The sequence below is a fragment of the Myotis nattereri genome (assembly GCF_964212035.1).
Source record: "Myotis nattereri genome assembly, chromosome: 8".
Taxonomy (NCBI): domain Eukaryota; kingdom Metazoa; phylum Chordata; class Mammalia; order Chiroptera; family Vespertilionidae; genus Myotis; species Myotis nattereri.
The window spans coordinates 44,955,084-44,977,073 of NC_138083.1; the positions used below are offsets into that span (position 1 = coordinate 44,955,084).

Here is a 21,990-nt window from a genome sequence, read left to right on the forward strand (position 1 = left end):
AATTGCAATTTTTTGAGATATAATTAAAGAATAATATTGTATTAGTTTTAGATATCTATATATATAAAAGCCTAGTATGCAAAGTGTCCCTTTGGGAGTTCGACTGACTAGGAGTTCGATTGCTCACTATGACGTGCGCTTTCCACCAGAGGGTGGCGCGGAACGAAGGAAGGCCCTAGCTGGCAGCCAGGGAATGGAGGCCCCAGCCGGCAGCTGACAGCCGGCAGCCGACAGCCGGCAGCCAACAGCCGGCAGCCGCTAGGGACCCTACCTGTGCACCAATTTCATGTACTGGGCCTCTAGTATAACAGTGATTGATATGTGTGTATATTGTGAAATTATTACTACAAGTATAATTAATGTTCATTACCACACATTGCTGTATTAATATATTGGGTATTCTGATTGCCTTTGAGGAGAGAAACATTAGGGACATGAATGTGTTATTTCTTTTAAAATTTTGAAATTTATATGAAAAATGTTAACTTCATATTGGGTGGTGGTTATATGGTGTTGTCCTTTCCACTTTTCTTTTTAAAAAGCACTTAAAACAGTATGAACAGTGCTTTGCAAAATGTGCATGTGATTAATTATGGCAAAACAAGGAAGTTTTATAATGGAAATTGACTCTACAGTTCCACCATTAATTGGCACCTAATCCTATAATCTGTGCAGTGTGACAAGAGTTTGGTGTTTGGGAGACATGAAATACCATCTTCTCTCTGATATATGAACACAAAGATTATATTTTGCATAATAACTTACTTCTTTATCTGTGTCTGACTTGTGTTCTGCCTTTTCTGTTACCTTATATTGAATATTAGTATTTTATATATCATCTATTAAGTAAATTTGCAACAAAAAAAAACAGAATTAAAAAATGTCATTCTTTGCTGACAAACTAAATGATTACATATGTACCAGTTTATTCTTAATTTCCTGTTATAAACTTGAGGATCAGTTCTGTTTGGAATAAGTTAATAATTCTTAGTATAATCTTGACACAAATTTCTTTTAGGATATATTTACCATGTTTTAAGTGAACAAAACTACTTTATACCAATAGTTTTTTTGTTGTTGTTGCATTGTATTTGTATCTTGTAAGTATTCTGTATTTGTGTATGGAAATAGAATTACCACTAGAAAAGGACCTAAAGTTTCTAATTTTTCTAGTCATGAGTACAGCTCCTTATTATAAGCATTCTTTTACCCGTCATGGTAAGGATTTAAGTTTGTTTTTTCCCTTCAGGGTTAGATATGTAAGGATGGTTGACCAAAGAATGTAAGATGGAATGATGAGATTTATGAATGTTAAAATCTCTAGTCACATTTTATCATTGTTCTTAAAGATCAACATTTGCATTTTGTACCCTTTAATAAGTTACAATAGTAACAATACTGATTTTTGTTTACTAATTCTTTAAATAAGATGACCAAAGGTAGCCTATATTGATAGTTGATTTATGAATCTATGTTCTCACTGGACCCTTCAATTTCCCTTTCCATTTCTATAATTTGTTACAGACATGCTTGTTTGTATTGAAACACTTGAACCAAGATTTATTAAAATACCATTTTAAGTAAAGGCATTAAAAATTGAAAACAACCTAAATGTTCAACAGTAAGGATTAATTAGTTTAAATATATAATCTACATATACTGATCTGGAATGATCACCAAGTTATAAATTGAATAAATTAGGATGCAGCCAATATGTATATGTTTTCATTTATGTATAAAAAAGGGAGAAATTTGCATATGCCTGGCATGTTTTGAAAGGATACATACAGCAGAGTCTAAACAATGATCGTTGCTGCAGAGGAGGATTGCTGGTTGGGAGATGTGCACAGGGACTTACTTTTTATTTGTAGGTCCTTTTATATTTTACCACATGTCATCTCTTAAATGGCAGGACTGGGATTCCAACCGAGATCACTGACTTCAGAGTCTGCTCTCTCTCCATTATACCACAACTACTGTCTTATGTCAACTTTGAGACACAGGCTCAGTAAAAGTTCTCAGATCATTTTAGTATATAATCAAGCAAAGTATTTTAGTAATTCATTCAGAGTACATATATCTTATTAACTCAGTCAGAATAGTCAGTCATCTTAATGCAGAAGGCTAGTCAAGTAATACAAAATTGTTTAAAAAATAAAGTGATGCCAGTCAGGGAGCGTAAGGAAGCCAACTCATTGATGTTTCATCAATGTTTCTCTCTGTCTCTCTTTCTGTTTCTCTCTCTCTAAGGATATTGCCTCTCACCATGTCCTTGGGTGAGGATTAAAAAAAATAATAATAATAAATAAACTGTAGCAACACACTAAGGCAAGGTGAATAATCTGCCTAAAGCATCAGTTAATGTCAACAAGGTGTGTATACTGCACAGCACTCAAAATAATCCAAATCAGGAAATGCGCATACTACATGTGATTGTAGGACCAACTAGCTTCAAATTAGAGCCAAATGTAGTCACCAGTTCCTCTGACTGAAATAGTTTTACAAGCCTGAATTAGTTTGCCATTCTGCAAAGTAGGGGGATCACCTTAGGGGCAAACCTGCCCCCCAAATTCATCTCACAATAGCAGTGAGGATTCAGGCATCTACCAAATCATTATTTTTCTTATTTATAAGTTTAAGGCATTGCTCTCTTTTTTTATCTTGAAGCTTTGCTGCATGGTTACATCTAAGTGTCTAGTCTAATCGTGGAGCATGACTAAGTCTCAAGGAGGAGACCACACAGTGCAATCAGGGGTGTAGCCTTCTTCCAGATTTTCCTGTTATTTCAGAAATTCTCAGCAGTCAGAAATGATGTTCATATGTTTTTGAAACCAGCTGGTCCTGTTGTAGATGGATAGGTTGCTCAAAGTAGTGGTATCATATTTTCTGTTATTTCTATCAGGTTCTATGCTTGAGTGCTGCCTTAGTTCAAGCCTTTAGCTCCCATCTGGACCATCAGTTTTAGACTTATAACAGTGCTTTTAATCTTCATTCTTATTTTTACTTGATTTTAGAAGCTATTTGTTCCTGTCACTCCAACTAAAACCTTTTAAAATTACTTCCTCCTGTTCAATTGCTTCCTACTTTCACATCTGTGAATAGTCTGCTTTCTTTCATTACTGTGAAATGCAGATGGTAGTGACCCCTCTTACTGGGGTTGTTATCTGCAAAAAGTGGTACAAAATAGTGGTCAAAAATGTTAAGTATCATAATAACTATTGTTATTAATAATCCTCTTTATCTGACAACTATTCATATGGTAAAATCATCCAGCATTATAGAAATTTAAGTGAATGGTTTGTCAATAAATTTGTGTTTAAATCTCTTCCTAAGTTTAAATCTTTTGGCTTTAAAGTTGAACTCATTGTGGAATCTTGTGACAAAGAAAAGATGGACTGCGAACTGAGACTAGAATTCTACTCCTAGCTTGCTCACAGATTAACCTTTAACATAAAGTAATCTGATTGAATCATTGTTATCTGTGTGCATGACTTAATTCCAGTGGTTTATAAGTTCATTTGAGGCAAGGACTTTTATCTTTCTACTCCGCACCGTGGGTTAGTAGGTATTCATAGAATTCATGAATACATAGCTCAGTTTTGCTCATCTTTAAAGATGAGAGTATTGGAACCTCTCTAAGATTACTTCTCACTCTCAAGTATTTTAAATACAGGATCAGTGAAATGAGCCCAAGCATCAGAAAAGAGTTGAGGATCAGAAAATATAAATGTGATTTTTGCCATTGACAGATCTCTAAGATTCAATTTTAATTTAAGTGGGTAGCATTAAAATGCTTATACACACCTCAGGTTTTAAAGTAAGGTAAATTTATTATCTTTATTTTTTTATTGTCTATAGTTTTACATATGTCTCCTTTTTCCCCAATTGACACCCCCCCGCCCCCCGCCCGCAGCTATTCCCAGCCCCGCAAGCCCCTACCACCCCAGTGTCTGTTTCCATTGGTTATGCTAATATCATGCATGCAAATCCTTTGTTTGCTCTCTAACCACCCCCCTCCCCTACCATTTGTCTCTGGATCTATTCTTGTTCTTAAAATCATGTTGATCATTAGATCCCATATATGAGTGAGATTTATTATCTTTTTTATTTATTAAACTTATATACTATACATTTCTTTATTATTTACCATGACATAGGTTTTTTTTAGGCATGATTCAATAAATGACCTTTACTGAAAGAATTAGAATATAAAAGTTAATTCCTTAATACTGTATTTCTTCCTATTCTTTAGTTGTGAATTGAGTACTTTCAAGACTCTAATTATAAAATACACTATTATAAAATATTGAATTTTTTGGAGAAAAGATATCAAAACACATACAAAGAAATTCAAACAGCCCTAGCCAGTCGCTTAGTTGGTTGGAGTGTTGTTTCATATACCAAAGGATGGCAGGTTTGATTCTAGGTTGCGGTTCAATCCCCACTGGAGACACTGATGGATTTTTTTTTTTTTTAATCTCTCTCTTAATCTCTCCCTCCCTTCCTGTCTCTCTTAAAAAAAAAAAAATCAGTGAAAACATATCCTTGGTGAGGGGTTGAATTTAAAAAATATTCAAACAGTATAGAGTGTATAATGAAAAATTTTAATTTTACTTCTCAATTAGTATTAATAACTTATTGTATACATTTACAAAAACATATAAAGCACATATAAGCATATACAACATACCTACATGGACTTTTATATCCACATCTTTAAAAAATTATTTTTTAATATTTTACTGTACCTTTCTGTCAGTAATCTGGTACACAGTAGTTCAACAGATGTTTTAATTGAATTAACCAATGCTCTTTATTAGTCAGCAGCTGGTCCGTCTTCCTGATACATTTAATTTTTAAAGTGCTATTAAGTTTCCATAAAAGATACCTTTTCAAGCGTCTGAAACTAATTTTTTTAACTGATATAAAATTTCATTCTGTCATCAGTACTAAAGTGTTAAATGTAAATATGAATAAGACTACTTACATGCATGATTTATAAAGTCAGTCCACATGACTTATAGTCACACTGTATAATGCATTTAGTTTTCAGACTTAGTAAAACTTACATACAGGTTTTACCGGTTTGTGGATTATGATGAAATTCCCTGATCATTCAGTTTCTGAGTTATAAAGTAAATTATTATTGAGAAGTTATATAGTCCTGGAATTTGAAGAAATGCTGATACAGTTCATGTTAGAATATGTAGCTTCTTTCTTTTTTTAACAAATATATTTTTATTGATTTCAGAGAGGAAGAGAGAGGGAGCCTCACACGGGGGGAGGTGAGGGGGTGGGGGCGGGGGGGTGAGGAGACACACACACAACGTGGAGGGGTGAGGATCATCAAGCCGGCAACCCCATAGGTCCATGCTCAAGCACTAAGCCACATTGGCTGGGCTGTAGCTTCTTTCTTAATAAAAGAGGTTAATTTTTCCAGACTCTTCTTTTATATTAGAGTATTTGGAAGGGCATTTGCTTGCCCTGGGGAAAAAAAAAATGTGGCTACATCTAAAGAAGCATACTTATCTTAGAGCTATAATATTGCCTTATATAACTCTTAAATTCAAAGTACATTATATTTACAAAATCTGTTATTTGGGTTAGTACAGTAAAAGTTTAAATTACTTTCTTCATAAATAATTATTTTCCTGACATGGTGGAATACATTTTAATGAATTACGACATGAATTTTATGGCATCATAGTTATTGTTATTTAAAAAGTATTGTGGCTTTTTTTTTCTTGGAAAATAGAAAGTATTGGGGCTTGGAACTAAAAAAAAATTTAGAGTATATTTTTCAGTGGCCATATTAATGCTGTGTTTTAATAAAATTAAACTATGTTTGCTTTCCTCAAGGAATTTTCCTATTGCATAGGTGGTTTCTTTCAGAGTATAATGGAGGGATAATGTATGGTGATCAGCTAGGCTCTACCTATACCTTTATGTCTGATTAAAAATATTAAAAAGAGGAAGAGAAAGAAATACTTAGAAAACTAACATTAGATGGATACTTCACATCATAAAAAATATTTATCTGAAATCAGCCAACTTCAGTACTTAACATTCCATGAACTTCAGGACTGACTAAAGCAGTGAGGTCTGGCATTACAAAACCAGAATATTGGTTGATGTAAGTTCATCCTATTTGATGTACATGTTTAAATATACAGGTTAGAGACACCAGAATAAACTCATGAGTAGCTAAGACATGTGACTAAGAGCATTGAGTATGGTATGCAAGTAGAGTTTCTGGTTAGGTCAGTAATGTCCAGATAAAGTAATATATCTAGAAAGTCAAGATGTTAGATACATGGTCAAAGAATGTGAATAGAAAATTCACACACATACCCCCAAAAGGTAGATGGCCAATATGTTTTTTAAAGAAAGTGCAAGTTCACTAGGGATCAAAGAGATGCCTACGTAATTAAGATATAATTGTATAGTATGTTAAATTGGTGTGTTTAAAAATACTGATTGACAATGGCTATTATATGGTGCTGATGAAACTCAGATTGCTATGTATACTTATTCTGGAAATCAGTTTAAGCAATATGTATCAAGGATTTGTGCACTGGTGAGGGGCGTGGACTACGGGGATTGGGCCACTGTGGGAACACTGCTCATCCCAGTCTGCTGAGCGGTTGTGGACCTGCCCTATGAGCAGCTGCCCCCTAGTCCAGCATCTTCTGTGGAGCCAGAGAACTCGCCTCTCCAGGGGACCCAGTCAGGGCCAGGCCCAGGAACAATAGCACTGAGAGGCAGTGGAGTAGGCCTCAGTCCTGCGGTGGCAGACACGAATCTGCCTACCAGCCTCCATGGTCAGCTCTGCGAGCCCTGCTGTGGGGCTGCGCGGCCTGCGGGCATCCGGAGGAGGTGGCAGGGAGCAAGGAGGAGGAGCCTGGGGTTGGCAAGGAGGCAACTATCACAACCCAGGTTCCTGCCTGTCAGCCTGGGGTTCACAGCAGTTGTAGCTGCTCATCCCGATCAGCCAAGCAGCGCGCCCACTGTGGTAGCGCACTGACCACCAGGTGGCAGCTCCTGCATTGAGCGTCTGCCCCTGGTGGTCAGTGTGCATCATAGCGACTGGCTGACCCGTTGTTCTGGTCATTCTGTCGCTGGGCTTTTATTATATAGGACTAGTGGCCCAGTGCATGAAATTCGTGCACGAGGGGGGAGGTTCCCCTCAGCCTAGCCTTCACCCTCTCCAATTGGGGATCCCTTGGGGGACATCCCTCTTGCAATCTGAGACCACTGGCTACTAACCACTCTCCTGCCTGCCTGATAGCTGCTAACTGCCTCTGCCTGCCTGCCTGATTGCCCCTAACCTCTCTGCCTGCCTGCCTGATCACCCCTAACTGCTCTCCCCTGCCAGCCTGATCTTGCCCCCAACTGTCCTCCCCTGCCAGTGTGATCTCACCCCCAATGGCCCTCCCCTGCCGGCCTGATCTCGCCCCCAACTCTCCTCCCCTGCCAGCCTGGTTGCCCCCAATTGCCCAACCCCTGCCAGCCTGATCTCACCCCCAACTGCCCTCCCTTGCTGGCCTTATCTCCCCTAACTGCCTCTGCCTTGGCCCCCATCACCCTGGCTTTGTCCGAAAGGAAGTTGGATGTCCGGAAGATGGCCGGTTAACCCGGTCTAATTAGCATATTACCCTTTTATTATTATAAATAGCCTTAATGATATGGCAACTTTTCACTATATAAGCTTCATTTTTAAAAAGCAAGATACATATTATATGTATTCTATTTTTGTAAAAATATATATACATACTTAGACATGGTCAAAAAAGTTCAAAAAAGAATATCTAAAAATTCTGGGGAAAACCTTAATGATATCTGATCTTATCTGCAATTTTAGTGGGATTGGGATATTTATTTTGTTTTCTATGTACCTTTATTTTTATAACTAGAGGCCCGGTGCACGAAATTTGTGCAAGGTGATGGGGGCGGGGTCCCCTCAACCCAGCCTGCACCCTCTCCAATCCAGGACCCATCGGGGGATGTCCGACTGCCGGTTTAGACCCGATCCCTGGTCCGACAGCCGGTTTAGGCCCAATCCCAGGGATCGGGCCTAAACCAGCAGTCGGACATCCCTCTCACAATACAGGACTGCTGGCTCCTAACTGCTCACCTGCCTGCGGATCTGGTTGCCCCCAACTAACCCCCTGCCGGCCTGGTCACTCCCAATAACCCCCCACCAGCCTGGTTGCCCCCAACCACCACCCCCCATTGGTCTGGTCGCCCCTAACTGTCCCCCCACTGTCCTGGTTGCCTTCAACTGCCCCCCCTTGCCAGCCTGGTCGCCCCCAACTGTACCCCCCCCCCCCGCCGGTCTGGTTGCCCCCCACTGCCAGCCTGGACGCCCCCAACTGCCCCCCCCTCCACCGGCCTGGTCGTCCCTACTGTCCTTCCTGCCAGCCTAGTTGCCCCCAACTGCCCCCCTCTGCCGGCCTGGTCACCCCTCACTGCCCCACCTGCTGGCCTGGTCTCCCCTGACTGCCCCTCTGCCAGCCTGCTCACCCCCAACTGCCCTCCCCGCTGGCCTGGTCGCCCCCAACCGTCACCCCTGCTGGCCTGCTCACCCCATGCAGCCTGCTGTTCAGTCGTTTGGTCGTCCCTCAATAACCCCCCTGCCAGCCTTGTTGCCCCATGCAGCCTGCTGTTCGGTCATCCATCCAGTTGTTTTAGTCGTGACGGCCCCTGGCTTTTTATATATTAGGATAATTTATAATATGTATATTTATGTAATTAGTGGGGAAAGCTCTTGTGTATGGTGGTGTGGTACAAAACATTGGAGTAGTTAGATTAAATTTTTTTGAAGAGCTGAAAATTTTAGGTACTTTGTATATAGTGATATAGGGACTCCATTTTATAATAGATCATATGAGTTATTTCCAAGTGGGTATAGTTACAGGTCAGTGGTTTATTCCAGCCTGTCATATTTTTCACCTGTTTAAAAGATGTCTAAATAAAAAGCCTTATGAAGTTTATCTACTATAATTTACAATTTACTTCCTTTTTTAAAATATTTATTGACTTGAGAGAGAGAGAAAAGGGCCTTTGTGAAAAATATTTAGGAAACTGATTAACTTTATTTTGCCTTCATTTTGGAAGGATATTTTTGTTAAATATGAAATTTCAGTTGTCATTTTTCTCAACGTACTCTAAAGATGTTCCTTCTTTTATTAATAACTTTATTTAAACAATTTTAAAATTTACCTATTCAGTGTTTGTTTTCAGTATATTTATAGAGTTGTACAACCACAACCTAATCCAGTAGTCGGCAAACTGCGGCCCCTTGAGTGTGGCTCTTCCACAAAATACCACGTGCGGGCGCGCACGTACAGTGCAATTGAAACTTCGTGGCCACACTCAAGGGGCCAAAGAGCCGCATGTGGCTCACGAGCCGCAGTTTGCCGACCACTGACCTAATCAAATTTAGATTATATTCATCACCCCCCCCCAAAAAAGTCTCTCAGCCATTACCAAATATCCTATTCATCCCCACTCTCCAGTCCTAGGGAACTACCAATCTTTCTTCCTCTATATATTTGCCAATTTTGTACATTTCTTATGGATGAAGTAATACAGGATGTGGTTCTTCTGTAACTGGCTTCTTTCATTTAGGATAATATTTTCTAGCTCCATCCATGTTGTATCATGTATCAGTATTTCAGTCCTTTTTATTGCTGAATAATATTCAATTATATGGATTTACATACTACATTTTATTTCTCCATTAGGTAATAGAAATTTGGTTATTTCCACTTTTTTGCTTTTATGAATAATGCTGCTATGAACAATTGTGTACAAGATTTTGTGTGGACACATGTGTTTATTTCTCTTGGATGAAAGAGGAATTGCTAGGTCATGTGGTAACTCTTATGTTTAGCCTTTTGAAGAATTGCCAAACTGTTTTCTAAAGTGGCTGCACCATTTTCATCCCCAGAAGCAATATATGAGGGTTCCAGTTTCTATGGATACTGGCCAACACTTTCTTGTATTTTTATTAAAGTAAGATATAATTCAAATGCCATGTAATTCATGTACAAAAAAAATCACCATTAAAGTATGTAATTCAGTAGTTTTTAATGTATTTAAAAACTTGCACCATCATCATCACTCTCAATTTCAGAACATTTCAGCACCCCTAAAAGAAAGCCTATACACATTAGTAGTCACTGCCCATTCTCCTCTATCACTAGCCTCTGGCAACTACTCATCTATTTATGTTTCTATAGGTTTGCCTATTCTAGACATTTCATATGAATGGAATGGTACAATATATGGCCTTACGTGTCTGGTTTCTTTCACTTAGCATGTTTTCAAGGTTTATGTTGTAGCACGTATGAGTACTTCATTTCTTTTTGATGGCCAAATAATATTACATTGCATGGATGTACTACATTTTATTCATTCATGCATTGATGGACATCTGGTTCGTTTGTTATTATGAATACAGTCATGCGCTACATATTGTTTCAGTCAAGGACAGATCACATATGCATAGCGGTCCAATAAGAATATAATGGAGTTGAAAATTCTTATCACCTGGTGACACCATACTGTCATAACTTAAAAGCTCATTACTAATGTGTTTCTGGTGATGCTGGTATAAACAAACCTACTATGCTGCCAGTTATATAAAAGTGTAGTATGTGTAATTATGTACAGCACATGATACTTAATAATGATAATAAATGGCTATTACTGGTTTATGTACTACTTTTTATCATTATTTTAAAGTATACTCTTTCTACTTCTGAATGAAAATTTGTTGTAGAACAGTATACCATGTTACACCAGCAACAGTCTTATACATTCCATGTTTACTATGTCTCTTGATCATTTTTTCTTGTACTGTATTTAATGTCATTTTGTTTTGTATGGTAACATGCTGTACAGGCTTATAGCCTGGGAGCAGTTATCATCTAGGTTTGTATAAGTATGCTCTGATGTTTGCACAAGGATGAAATTGCCTAATGACACATTTTTTCAGATCTAGAATTTCCACTGGAAATTTTTTATAGTCTGTCTTTCTGCTAAGATTTCCTGTCCTTTCGTTCATTATACACTTGCATTTACTTCACTGAGCGTAATTATAATAGCTATTTTTAAATGTTAGTCTAGTACAGGGGTGGGCAAACTTTTTGACTCGAGGGCCACAATGGGTTCTTAAACTGGACCGGAGGGCCGGAACAAAAGCATGGATGGAGTGTTTGTGTGAACTAATATAAATTCAAAGTAAACATCATTACATAAAAGGGTACGGTCTTTTGTTTCAATAGTTTTATTCATTTCAAACGGGCCAGATCCGGCCCGCGGGCCGTAGTTTGCCCACGGCTGGTCTAGTAATTCTAACATCTGGATTATTTGGGGATTGGTCCCTGTTGATAGTGTTTTCTCTTGAGGCTGGGTCACAATTTACTAGTTCTTGTGTATTAAGAAATCTTGGACTGTGTGGTGAACAATGTGTTATTGTTGTGGAGACAGGATTCTGCCCTATTTTTTCAACCTTTACATTTTTTAATAAGAAATTATCTAGTCAGACTCAATCTGCAACTCTTGGGCAGCAGTCCAAAAATTTTATTTCTTCTTTTTTTCCCTTTAGATTGTTTGGTTGCATTATGCCCTGCATGTGCATTATTCAGGAGTTAGCCAGAGATTTGGGCAGGGAAACTTGAGTTTGTTTAATTGGTGTGGGCATTTTTACCTTAGTTTATTGCTTTAATAGAATTTTTAGATCTTAGAATCATAGTTTTATTAACTAGAAATTATTGTAAATAATTGATTGCTATTATCTTATTTTGATAATTAAATAAAAATTTGTTAAATTCTTTTATTTTTCTCTTTATTACAGATAGAGCTGGGAGCATCAGTACCCTTGATTCTTTAGACTTTGCAAGATATTCAGATGATGGTAACAGGGAAACAGATGAGAGAGTGGCAGGTGAGTAAGATTGTAAAGACAGATTTGGATTCTTTGGCATTCCTGAAATAATAAAATGACTTGAGGAATTCTTTTTCTTCTTCAGTTTGGTATGTTAATATAATTATATAGTTATTATGCAAAATTATTTTATTAACTTATTGGCTCCAGGGAACATCTCAACCTGTAATTTCCCCTTCCACTGTTGCTGTGAGTGTCTGTGCAATTTGCTGAGTTCTTATAACCAACAGTTTACAATCATGTAGTTATGAAACTGATGTAAAACAGCTTTGGCCATAGTTTAATGCAAAGTTAGTTGGACCGTGGCCCTTCTCATTCCTTTGATCCTCCAAACCAGGGCTGATATTCAGGTGTTATATGCCAGTACAACTCTAATGATTGTTCAGATTGGTTGTAATACTTTCATGTAGGTTGTTTAATACATTTTGTCTTGAGTTCCCCAGGTATTCCCCATCACAGCATCTCTCCAGAAACTTCTCCTGAATTCCTATGACTCAGAAAAGAAAGGGTTAATGCTTGGTACAGCAGGGGCTTTCAGGACCTTGCCCATTCCAAGAAGAAGACCAACAACATTCTTTCTGGTTGCTTGGTTACTCATTCTAGTCTCCTTCCCCTCCCCACCCTCCAACAAGTTCTGCCTTCTAAGCATCACCACTGGATCTGTAGAGACTTCAGAAGACCAGTTTCTATCTGTGTTCTGCCCACCTCAAGTGAGGCCAGTTGTATTCTGCTGGGGATCCACCCTGGAATTACCAGTGTCGCAGCGCTGGCTCTTTAAGTGTCAAATGGCTGGTACCTTTTTGGTGCCTCAAGGCTGTGGCTATCTGTCATTGAAATCATTCTTGAGTGCCTTGTAGGAATTATAGTTTTCATAGGACATTGGTGGGGCTAGCAGACAGATATCAGTTAAATATTTTGATCTTCATCATATTGGTGGGCACTCCTGCAGCAAGAGGGATGCCACATGGGACAGATGGAGCCTGTGGAGGCAATATAAAGTCAGGAACACCCATAATGTGGATTCTTCTCTTGACCAACTGTTGAATTTTTCTTCCATTTACTGGGACAATTTTGTTAAAACCTACCAAATGTTTCCCATCTTGGTCTTCTATAATAATAAAAGTGTAATATGCTAATTAGACCAGATGTCCTTCCGGATGACCTTCCGGATGAAGACGGGTCTGCTAGGGAAGCCCTGGTGCCTGTTGTCAGCTGGAAGGAAGCCCAGGTCCCAGGTGCCAGAGGGAAGCCAGTGCTGGCAGCCGGGGAAAGGAAGGCTGACTCTTGCATGAATTTCATGCATCAGGCCTCTAGTTATAATAATAAAAGTGATTGCTAATTTTTACATAGCACTCCATTCTAAACACTGTGCTAAATGTATATTAAACCATTAAGTTATTGAATTATCATCCTCCTCCCAAGGAAACTTCAGTGGCAGTGCTAGGATTCAAATGCAGATAGCCCAGCAACAGAGCCCACAATTGACTGTATCTTATGCTACCTCTTAGCATGAAGGATGAGATTTGACCTGATTAAAAATGACATTCAAATATATGATTTATATTCATTGCTTGAAAATGAAGATATTGAATATTTTAAAATCTCATCTATAATAATAAAAGCATAATATGCTAATTAGACCTGACAGCTGGATGATCTTCTGGACATCCTTCCAGATGACCTTCCAGACGAGCCGGGGCTGCGAGGGCCGAGCCCCTTGCATGAATTTTCATGCATTGGGCCTCTAGTAGTATTATATGAGTTAAAAATGATGTAACTTTTTTGGGTTCAGAAGCTAAGAGAAGATTCGGCAGTATAAGCAATAGCAATACCATTTGAATGGGGATGTCAGTGGAAGAGTTTAGTGTGGCTCTCTGTATCAAATGATTTGTCATTACCATTATGAATTTTTGTTTGTTAACCCTTACCAGAGGATATTTTTCCATTGATTTTTTTAGAGAGAGTGGAAGGGAGGGGGTGAGACCACGAAAGATAAACATTGATGTGAGAGAGACACATCCATTGGTTGCCTCCTGCAAGTGCCCTGACCAGGGCCAGGGATCGAGCCTGCAACCAAGGTACAAACCCTTGACCAGAATCAAACCTAGGACCCTTCAGTCTGCGGGTTGACACTCTATCCACTGAGCCAAACTGGTTAGTATTATTAATTGACAAATGTATCAAAACAGTAAATCTAGCCCTAGCCGGTGTGGCTCAGTGTAGACCAAAGAGTCCCAGGTTTGATTCCAGTCAAGGGCATGTACCTCGGTTGCAGGCTCCTCCTCGGCCCGAGCCCTCATCAGGCTTCATGCAGTAGGCAACCAATCGAAGTCTTTCTCTCACATTGATGTTTCTCTCTGTCTTTCCCTCTCTCTTCCGCGCTCTCCCTAAAAAAAATCAATGGAAATATATCCTCGGATGAGGATTAACAAACAAACAAGCACAAACAAAACTCCAGCAAATGTCATCTGTAATAACTAAGAATTAGCAAATCAAATGGATATTATTTGAATAGTTTTAAGACTAATTTATCCTACTAATTAATTCATTTTAAGTAGCATTCTGTTATATATAACGATATAGTAAATATTTGATAATATGTATCTTATTATATAGTAAGTATTAAACACATGGTATTTTAGTTTATCAAGAGTAACCGGATGTATCTAATTTTGTTTATTGTATTATTGTTCAAATGGTTCCATATTAAAAAATAACTTCTAACCAGAAATTGGCGATATAATTCTTTTCTTTTCTTTTTTGCATTTAAACATTATTGATTTAAAAGAAAACTTTATGACCAAGCAAACTAAAAATGAAATGTTTTAAATAAATGGTAGTTTTCACATATTTGCAATCTAAGGATTATACCAGTCTCTTACATTGGGAAAATAAAGTAATTTTTGATTATTATATGACTAATATGTAAGTAAATGCTGTCTTCTTCACTGGAAGAGGAAAGAAAAACATGTCATTCTCAGAATAGCTTTCAGACTTTTAGTGCTTTTGTACTATAGCCTGTTATTGAATCAAATGTGTGATATGTGTGTGAAACTTTACAAAATGTTTTAATTAATAGCAATTTTCATTTTCATAAAGATTTTTGACTCTTAGCTAACCATTGGTAGCAACTTTAAAGCTTATATCAAAAGACCAGTAATCTACAAAGGTAATTATCCTGCTATCTGTCATTAGATCACATGTAAACCTCACTGAGAAAGAAAACAAAAATGTCTTTTTTTTTTTATACCAGTCTTTGGCAGAAGGAGGTTATAGATAACACAGGTATTGAGTCCATTGGCCTCCCACACAAATGTAGGATCTGCTCCAACTTTAATCAGGTATTACTGTTTATCAGACAGTAGATAGATACTATATTAGTTTCTAGCATCATTCTCACCATCATTTTCCTAAATTTAAAAATCCGATTTTTCCCCCCAAATCTATATAGGTGTGCCTTCAAAAAGGAAGCAGTGAACACCTGCTTATTGAGCACCTGCTCTGTGTACCTCTTAAATTTTCAAGTTTTCTTAAAAATGCAGCAAGGGAAATTTATAGTTTAAATGTTGGGATTGCCAGTCTTTATTTTAAGCATTTTGAGCATCTGCTGTGTGTTCAGACTGTTAAGCACTAGAAATAGAAATATGAAATACATAATACCTGCCCTCAAGGAATGTGTAACTGAAACATGTCTATATCTCTGATGCAGATATAGACAGTGCTTACATGTTCAGTGCTTTGGCAACAGTGAAAAGGACCTGTGAACTGTGGACCCAATAATACTCTTGTCTCAGGTTCACAGGATCCATCTTTCAGCATCAGAGTCTCTGACTTTATTTGTTCTCATCTCTACCTGTTACTATATTACTTCTCTAGTTCACACCTTAACTTTTATGTTGGGATCTAGAGAACTACAAAATCTGTGCTTTCTGATTTGTACGAAAGACACTCCTAATGCTGGTAAGATCAGTAATGTTTCAGGTTTATTACATATGGCATTAAGTATTAGCATACTCATTTATTCAAAAAATATTTGAGTGCTTACTCTGTATTCAAGATATTATGCTGTTCTGGGAACAACAATCATATGAAGCCTTTATAAAGCTTAAATAACCTTTTAGACATTCTAAAATAACATTCAGATTTTTGCTTGTGGGATAACCTGACCCTGTTCCCTGGGTAAGAAGCAGCATCGGTAGCCCTCTCATTTCTTAGCTATTGGCCTGCAATATATATATATATATATCCAGCTTTATCAGGATTAAATTAGCCTGTTTGTCTTTTATTATATATTTCTCCCCCCACTACAGATATTTGTACTTCCTTTTAGAAGTACTTTTTGTTTTTCTTATTTTGAACCTTACTTAAATCTTTCTTATGATTTTCTATGATTTAAAATAGGATAGATTCTCCAACAAGACTTTAAAGGCAACAAGCCTTTAATATGGTTGTAGGGTGTCGTAATTTTTTTATTTTTTATTTTTATTTTTTAAATATATTTTATTGATTTTTCACAGAGAGGAAGGGAGAGGGATAGAGAGTCAGAAACATCGATGAGATGAGAGAGAAACACCGATCAGCTGCCTCCTGCACACTCCCCACTGGGCATGTGCCTGCAACCAAGGTACTTGCCCTTAACCGGAATCGAACCTGGGACCCTTGAGTCTGCAGGCCGACGCTCTATCCACTGAGCCAAACCAGTTAGGGCATGGGTGTCGTAATTTATATGGCAAATCATAAAGGTCTGAACTAGGATAGCTGCAGAGGCAACTAAGATGAATGATTATTTAGGGGGTTATTCAAGGGTTGGAGTCAATATGACTTGGACATTTAATCAATGTGGGAGTAAGCACAAGGGCTAAGTGAACAGTAACCTCCAGGTATCCTCTTTGAACAGCTGGGTAGATAGTGGTACTGTTAATGGAGAGAGACTGAGGAGGAGAAGGGAGAACGGATTTGAGAAGGAGATGGTGAAATTTATTTAGATAGGATTGAATTAAAAACTTATGAAACATTCAAATGGGTATATCCAGGAGATAATTAGGTAGATCTTTATTTTGGGGAAAGGTTGAAAGGTTTCTGAATCTTCTGGGATTGTGATAGTTAAACCGTAAGCGTGAATATCATCTCCGTGGAATATCTAGAAGGGCCAAGGATGACACCTGGAGAAACACTAACTTTGAGATGAGTGATAGAGGAATCTGTACAAGAGAACTTGGGCAGGAGGAACAGTAATGGCAATCATTTTTTTTTTTAAGGCTTGGGGAAGGGGATTCTCCCCGCCATCCCCCAATTTTGATGAATGTAGAAAACTAAATATCTATAAACTGGAGATTGCATCTTGCTTCATTTAATTTATTTCTCACATCTACCAAGTCATGCCTAAATAGTACTATGCCTTTCTTAATTCTCTAAACCCAGAAAGGTGCTGCTGGTACTGTCAGGATTTTAATATTGTTTTAGGGAATATATTTTTATTCTAACTCATAGTCTAAAGAAAGTTTTTCCTAGAAATGCTCATGTGATAATTAAGTATTAAAGATGGGGAAGTGGTATTTTATTATGGAGTCAAATCACTTTATATTAAGAAGAAAGTTGGAGGTTGCTTGATTCAACCCTATTGATTTGAACTCATCAATACTGAATAGGAATGGGAGTAAAAAAATACTTGACTAACCAATGTTGCGAAAATAATATTTTGAGTTTTGTGCCAAAATGAACTAAGACTAGCAAATATTTCAAGATCATATTAGTGGTATATTTAGTTGGGGCATCAAAGGATTGATTTTTTTTTTCTGCTTTGAAATTTAATACTTTGCCTTTGGTGTTTCCACAGTCACTTATACATCTCCCAAGTTATGAGAGCATGGTCTTTTAGCATCTAAATACCTCCGATTATCAGGATTATCCAACCCTAGTTGGAAAATAACTGTTTTAACTAATCTTGAGTTGCTTATACTGACTTAATCATTAATATTTTGGTAAGATTGTAATATGCATTATTAGAATATACATACATCTTTTCAGTTATTTAATTCCAATAAAATTGCATTCAGCATTGTTGGGCTATTATAGGGTTGTGATGGTGGAGTGAGCAGATTGTTCGTTGGTTCCTACGGTGTTCTTTAAAAACATACACATCCTCATACATACAATTCCTTTTATAAAGAATTATATTTGAAAAATTCTTGAAGGTTGTTTGGTTCAGTGTTGTTTGGTTCTGTTTACATGATAATTTTGAGCTTTAAGCTAATGTTTTTTAAATAGACAAATTCATATATGTATATAGCTCTTCAGACCTTTCTTGTTAAACTTTCCATGTAGCTTTAGTTAATTTATCATACTGTGCCTTTATAGAGATGTGCTATAACTTCAAAGATATACCTCTGTCTTTTAAAATTTATAGTGTATACTAAGAAACATGCAGCAGAGTGAATTCATTTTGATAAGCACTATCTTTTCAAAGCATTGGTAACTTTTAATGGCATTTGTCAGTGTATATATAGATGTGCATAAAAATCTAAATTCTTGCCGTCTGACATGGGTTTTTATGGCTTTCTGTGCTTTGATAATTAAGTGTTTTGCTTTTGGTCACCTAAACTTTCACCAGTTGAATTTGAGTTTTTCACAGTTTGTGTTCGAACCATTTTTTTTTTCATTTATTTCGTTTCATATTTCTGTCTCTGGTGCAAGGCATTTCTGATCTGCAATTGTTCTGTAATATATCTTATAATTGTGTTACTGAAAGCATAATAATATGTACAGTCATTTTACTTTTACTTAAGTATTTTTAAATCAAAATCAGTTACTTAAGAGTTTTGAAATTAAAAAAAAAAAAAGTAAACCTATTCTGTGCTTAACCTTACACACTAAATGTGTGCAGTCTAACTTTAAACACAAACTCTAAGAGTTTCCAGAAGTGTAAGTTTTAGGGGAAATATGTTAACTTTGTGGCACAAACATGTTTGCACATCAGCATTGCCGACTACCAAATGAGAAATAGTACATACATGTCATCTGTTTTTAGTTGTGTTTTCATGTTGTTGCAGTGAAATTCAGTGCATCAAAATAATTGGCCTCATGTACTAGATGTGATTCAGTTACATCTTAAGTTTTTAATGAAAATTTGCAAACTGAGTGAATCCTGATTTTTCCATATATTTTTATAGCTTTGTTGTCTCTGGTAGCATCTCATTTGCCATATTATTTTTTCTGTTTATTAGTCAATTTGGAAAAAATTGCATATTTAAATTTGCTAGTTTTTATGCAGAACTATTTAAATACTATAGTTTCTTAATATTTAGTTGTGACAAAGATGACTTAATTTTTATAGAGGTTTACTTTACTGAAATGACTTTATTTATATTTTGAGCAGTGTTCATATGTTTTAAAGAAAATTACCAGTTAAGACATAGTTAAATCTTATTTCATGATGAAACATTTTAAAGAGCTTATTAAAATGTTTCCTCAGCATTAATGTTTATCTTATAATCAAGCTCTGGTAAAAGGAGAAATTTTTGAGTTTCACTAGTACCTCTTAACATAAACAAATACCTATTTGAGGAGTTATCAGAAACTTTGAAAACTCTAATTTTAGTTAGTATCCTTAGATAGCTACATTTTTAGAATTGTACACAATCTTTTGCTTTAGAATAACCTTAATTAAAATTAAAAGACAAATTATTTACACCCTTTGGCTGAAAATGAAACCTAAAATAAACCCTTAGAAATTTTTCTAAGATATATATTTAACATATCTAAACATGTTTGTAAAATACATACACTTACTTGTGTGTAGAAAAATTTATATGCTTCCCAACAAAATATTTATTCCTTCAACATCTTAATGAAGTGATACATTCACTAACATTTTTTTATATTGACTTAAAACATTATTCCAGATAATGCATTAAAGATACTTTTTTAGTCCTAGCCAGTTTGGTTCAGTGGCTAGAGCATCAGCCTGCAGACCATAGGGTCCTGGGTTCGAGTCCAGTCAGGGAAATGTACCTCGGTTGTATGCTCCTCCCCGCCCCAGTCCTGGTGCAGACGCGTGCAGGAGGTGCTAAATGTTGTCTAATGGTCAAAGAACAGGTTATTATTGATAAACACTACCATTAGGGTGGGAGAGAGGTAGAGAGATAGAATCATCAATGAAAGAGAAACATCGGACATTTATCAGCTGCCTCCTGCACACCCCCAACTGGAGATCAAGCCTGCAACCCGGTCATGTTCCTTGACCCGGAATTGAACTGGTGACCTTTGGTTCATGGGTCGATGCTCAGTCACTGAGCCACACCAGCCAGGCCCTTTTTCTTTTTAATCCTGAGGTTTTCCTTAAGTATATTTGCTTGGACTTCATCAAGTTTTTATCTTTTCCCCTAAAATTATATAACCTGAGAACATTTCATTGCATTTTCTTACCTAGACTGACAGAAGCACCCACATTACTAATATTTTTATTTACTAGATGAGATTATGCCATAGGTTTTATTTTTAAATAGAGCCATTCCTTGTCAGACAGCTAGAACATTTTATCAGTAGTCCCCTGAATTCTAAAACTATGGAAAACATTCACCAGTTTGCTTGCTAATCAACTCTGCTGCATGCGTTCACAAGTTTCATAAAGATTGCATGCTTTCTGTTTTCAATACAAATTGTATTTTTTTTTCATACCCATCTTTGCTTTTTATTTTTTTTATTTTTGTTTCCCTTTTCTTGGTTGGATGCCTGTGTGTGTTTATTCCAAATCCCTGTCCAGTCCTGGAGTTTGAACTACGGAAAGCCAAGGAGACCATTCAGGCCCTCCGAGCCAACCTGACAAAGGCTGCAGGTGGTGTACATAAAATTTTTTGCGACTTTTCCTTTTTTGACAATGTAGAAGTAGCTGAGATATTTCCAAATGTAAAATAGTAAAATATTATTTATATTTTCTTCCACCAGAACATGAAGTTCCTTTACAGGAACGAAAAAATTACAAATCAAGTCCTGAAATTCAGGTGGGTGAATGACAGCTCTAAAAGTATCATACACATAAAATGGTAGCACAAATATTGAAGGAAGAAAACTTATGGTATTTTATCTTATTTTGCCTCCAGGAGCCAATCAAACCTCTTGAAAAGAGAGCTCTAAACTTCTTAGTCAATGAATTTTTATTGAAGAATAACTACAAGCTTACATCTATAACCTTTTCAGATGAAAATGATGATCAGGTACAGTTATTTTTTTAACAGTGAATTATTTTTAACTTAAAATGTATTTTTCTCTTTTATTTCTTTAATTTGTTTAAGTTATACATAGAGTAAACTTCTGTAAGGTTAGTTATCAAACACAACATTTCCTTGCCTACCCAGTCTAGTATTCTATTTGACCTATAGATTTCTTCTTTTTATATAAAAGACTTATCATTCTTTCTAGGTAATTTTTAACAACTTATAAGTAGAAAATATAATCTCATATTTTCATGTATTTATAGAGTGTGCTAGATTATTTTTCCCTTTAAACATTTATTTAGTAGTACAAGTTAATGTATACTTATAAAAACCTCTTTAATAGCTCTATAATAACTAAGATGATAAGTAGATAACAGCAGTTATAAGAATATTTTGAATGAGAGTGTGAATATAAATAGTATCTGTTTGAATAGAAACACTTTTATTTATTTATTTATTTGTTTGTTTATTTAAATCTTTATTGTTGAAAGTATTACATATGTCCCCTTTTTCCCCCTAGAATAGGAACCAATTTTAGAACCTCATTTTTTCCTTATAAAATCTTGTACACAAAGCTTTTTTAATGTTATCTCTCAACTGTTATATTTTGACTTCTTAGTGCTAATAAATTAGTTTGAATCTTGCACCTTAGGACTGTAAATACCAAAGAATTTACTTTACAGAAATCAGGAGGCCATCATTTAAAATTAGGTGTATTCTATTAGTCTGTAAAATATCCTGTGGATCATTTAACAAAAATTGACATTCTCAAAGGGGGATAGCAGATTTCCCTCAGTTATTCTACATAACATTTCTATGAAATAT

General features: G+C 36.5%; 1 protein-coding gene across 4 annotated transcripts in view; it reads left to right on the forward strand.

Annotated features, from left to right (window-relative positions):
• RELCH (RAB11 binding and LisH domain, coiled-coil and HEAT repeat containing) overlaps positions 1-21,990 on the forward strand; it is a gene marked incomplete at its 5' end in the record, with an annotated part of 96,313 nt that overhangs the window by 6,198 nt on the left and 68,125 nt on the right. For 3 of the 4 annotated variants that reach the window (XM_081096653.1, XM_081096654.1, XM_081096656.1), the window contains 4 exons: positions 11,864-11,953; positions 20,715-20,786; positions 20,897-20,952; positions 21,052-21,165. In XM_081096653.1, coding sequence (XP_080952779.1) covers positions 11,864-11,953; positions 20,715-20,786; positions 20,897-20,952; positions 21,052-21,165 — 332 coding nt within the window. The remainder of the gene's footprint in view (positions 1-11,863; positions 11,954-20,714; positions 20,787-20,896; positions 20,953-21,051; positions 21,166-21,990) is intronic. The other variant, XM_081096655.1, reaches the window with a different exon arrangement.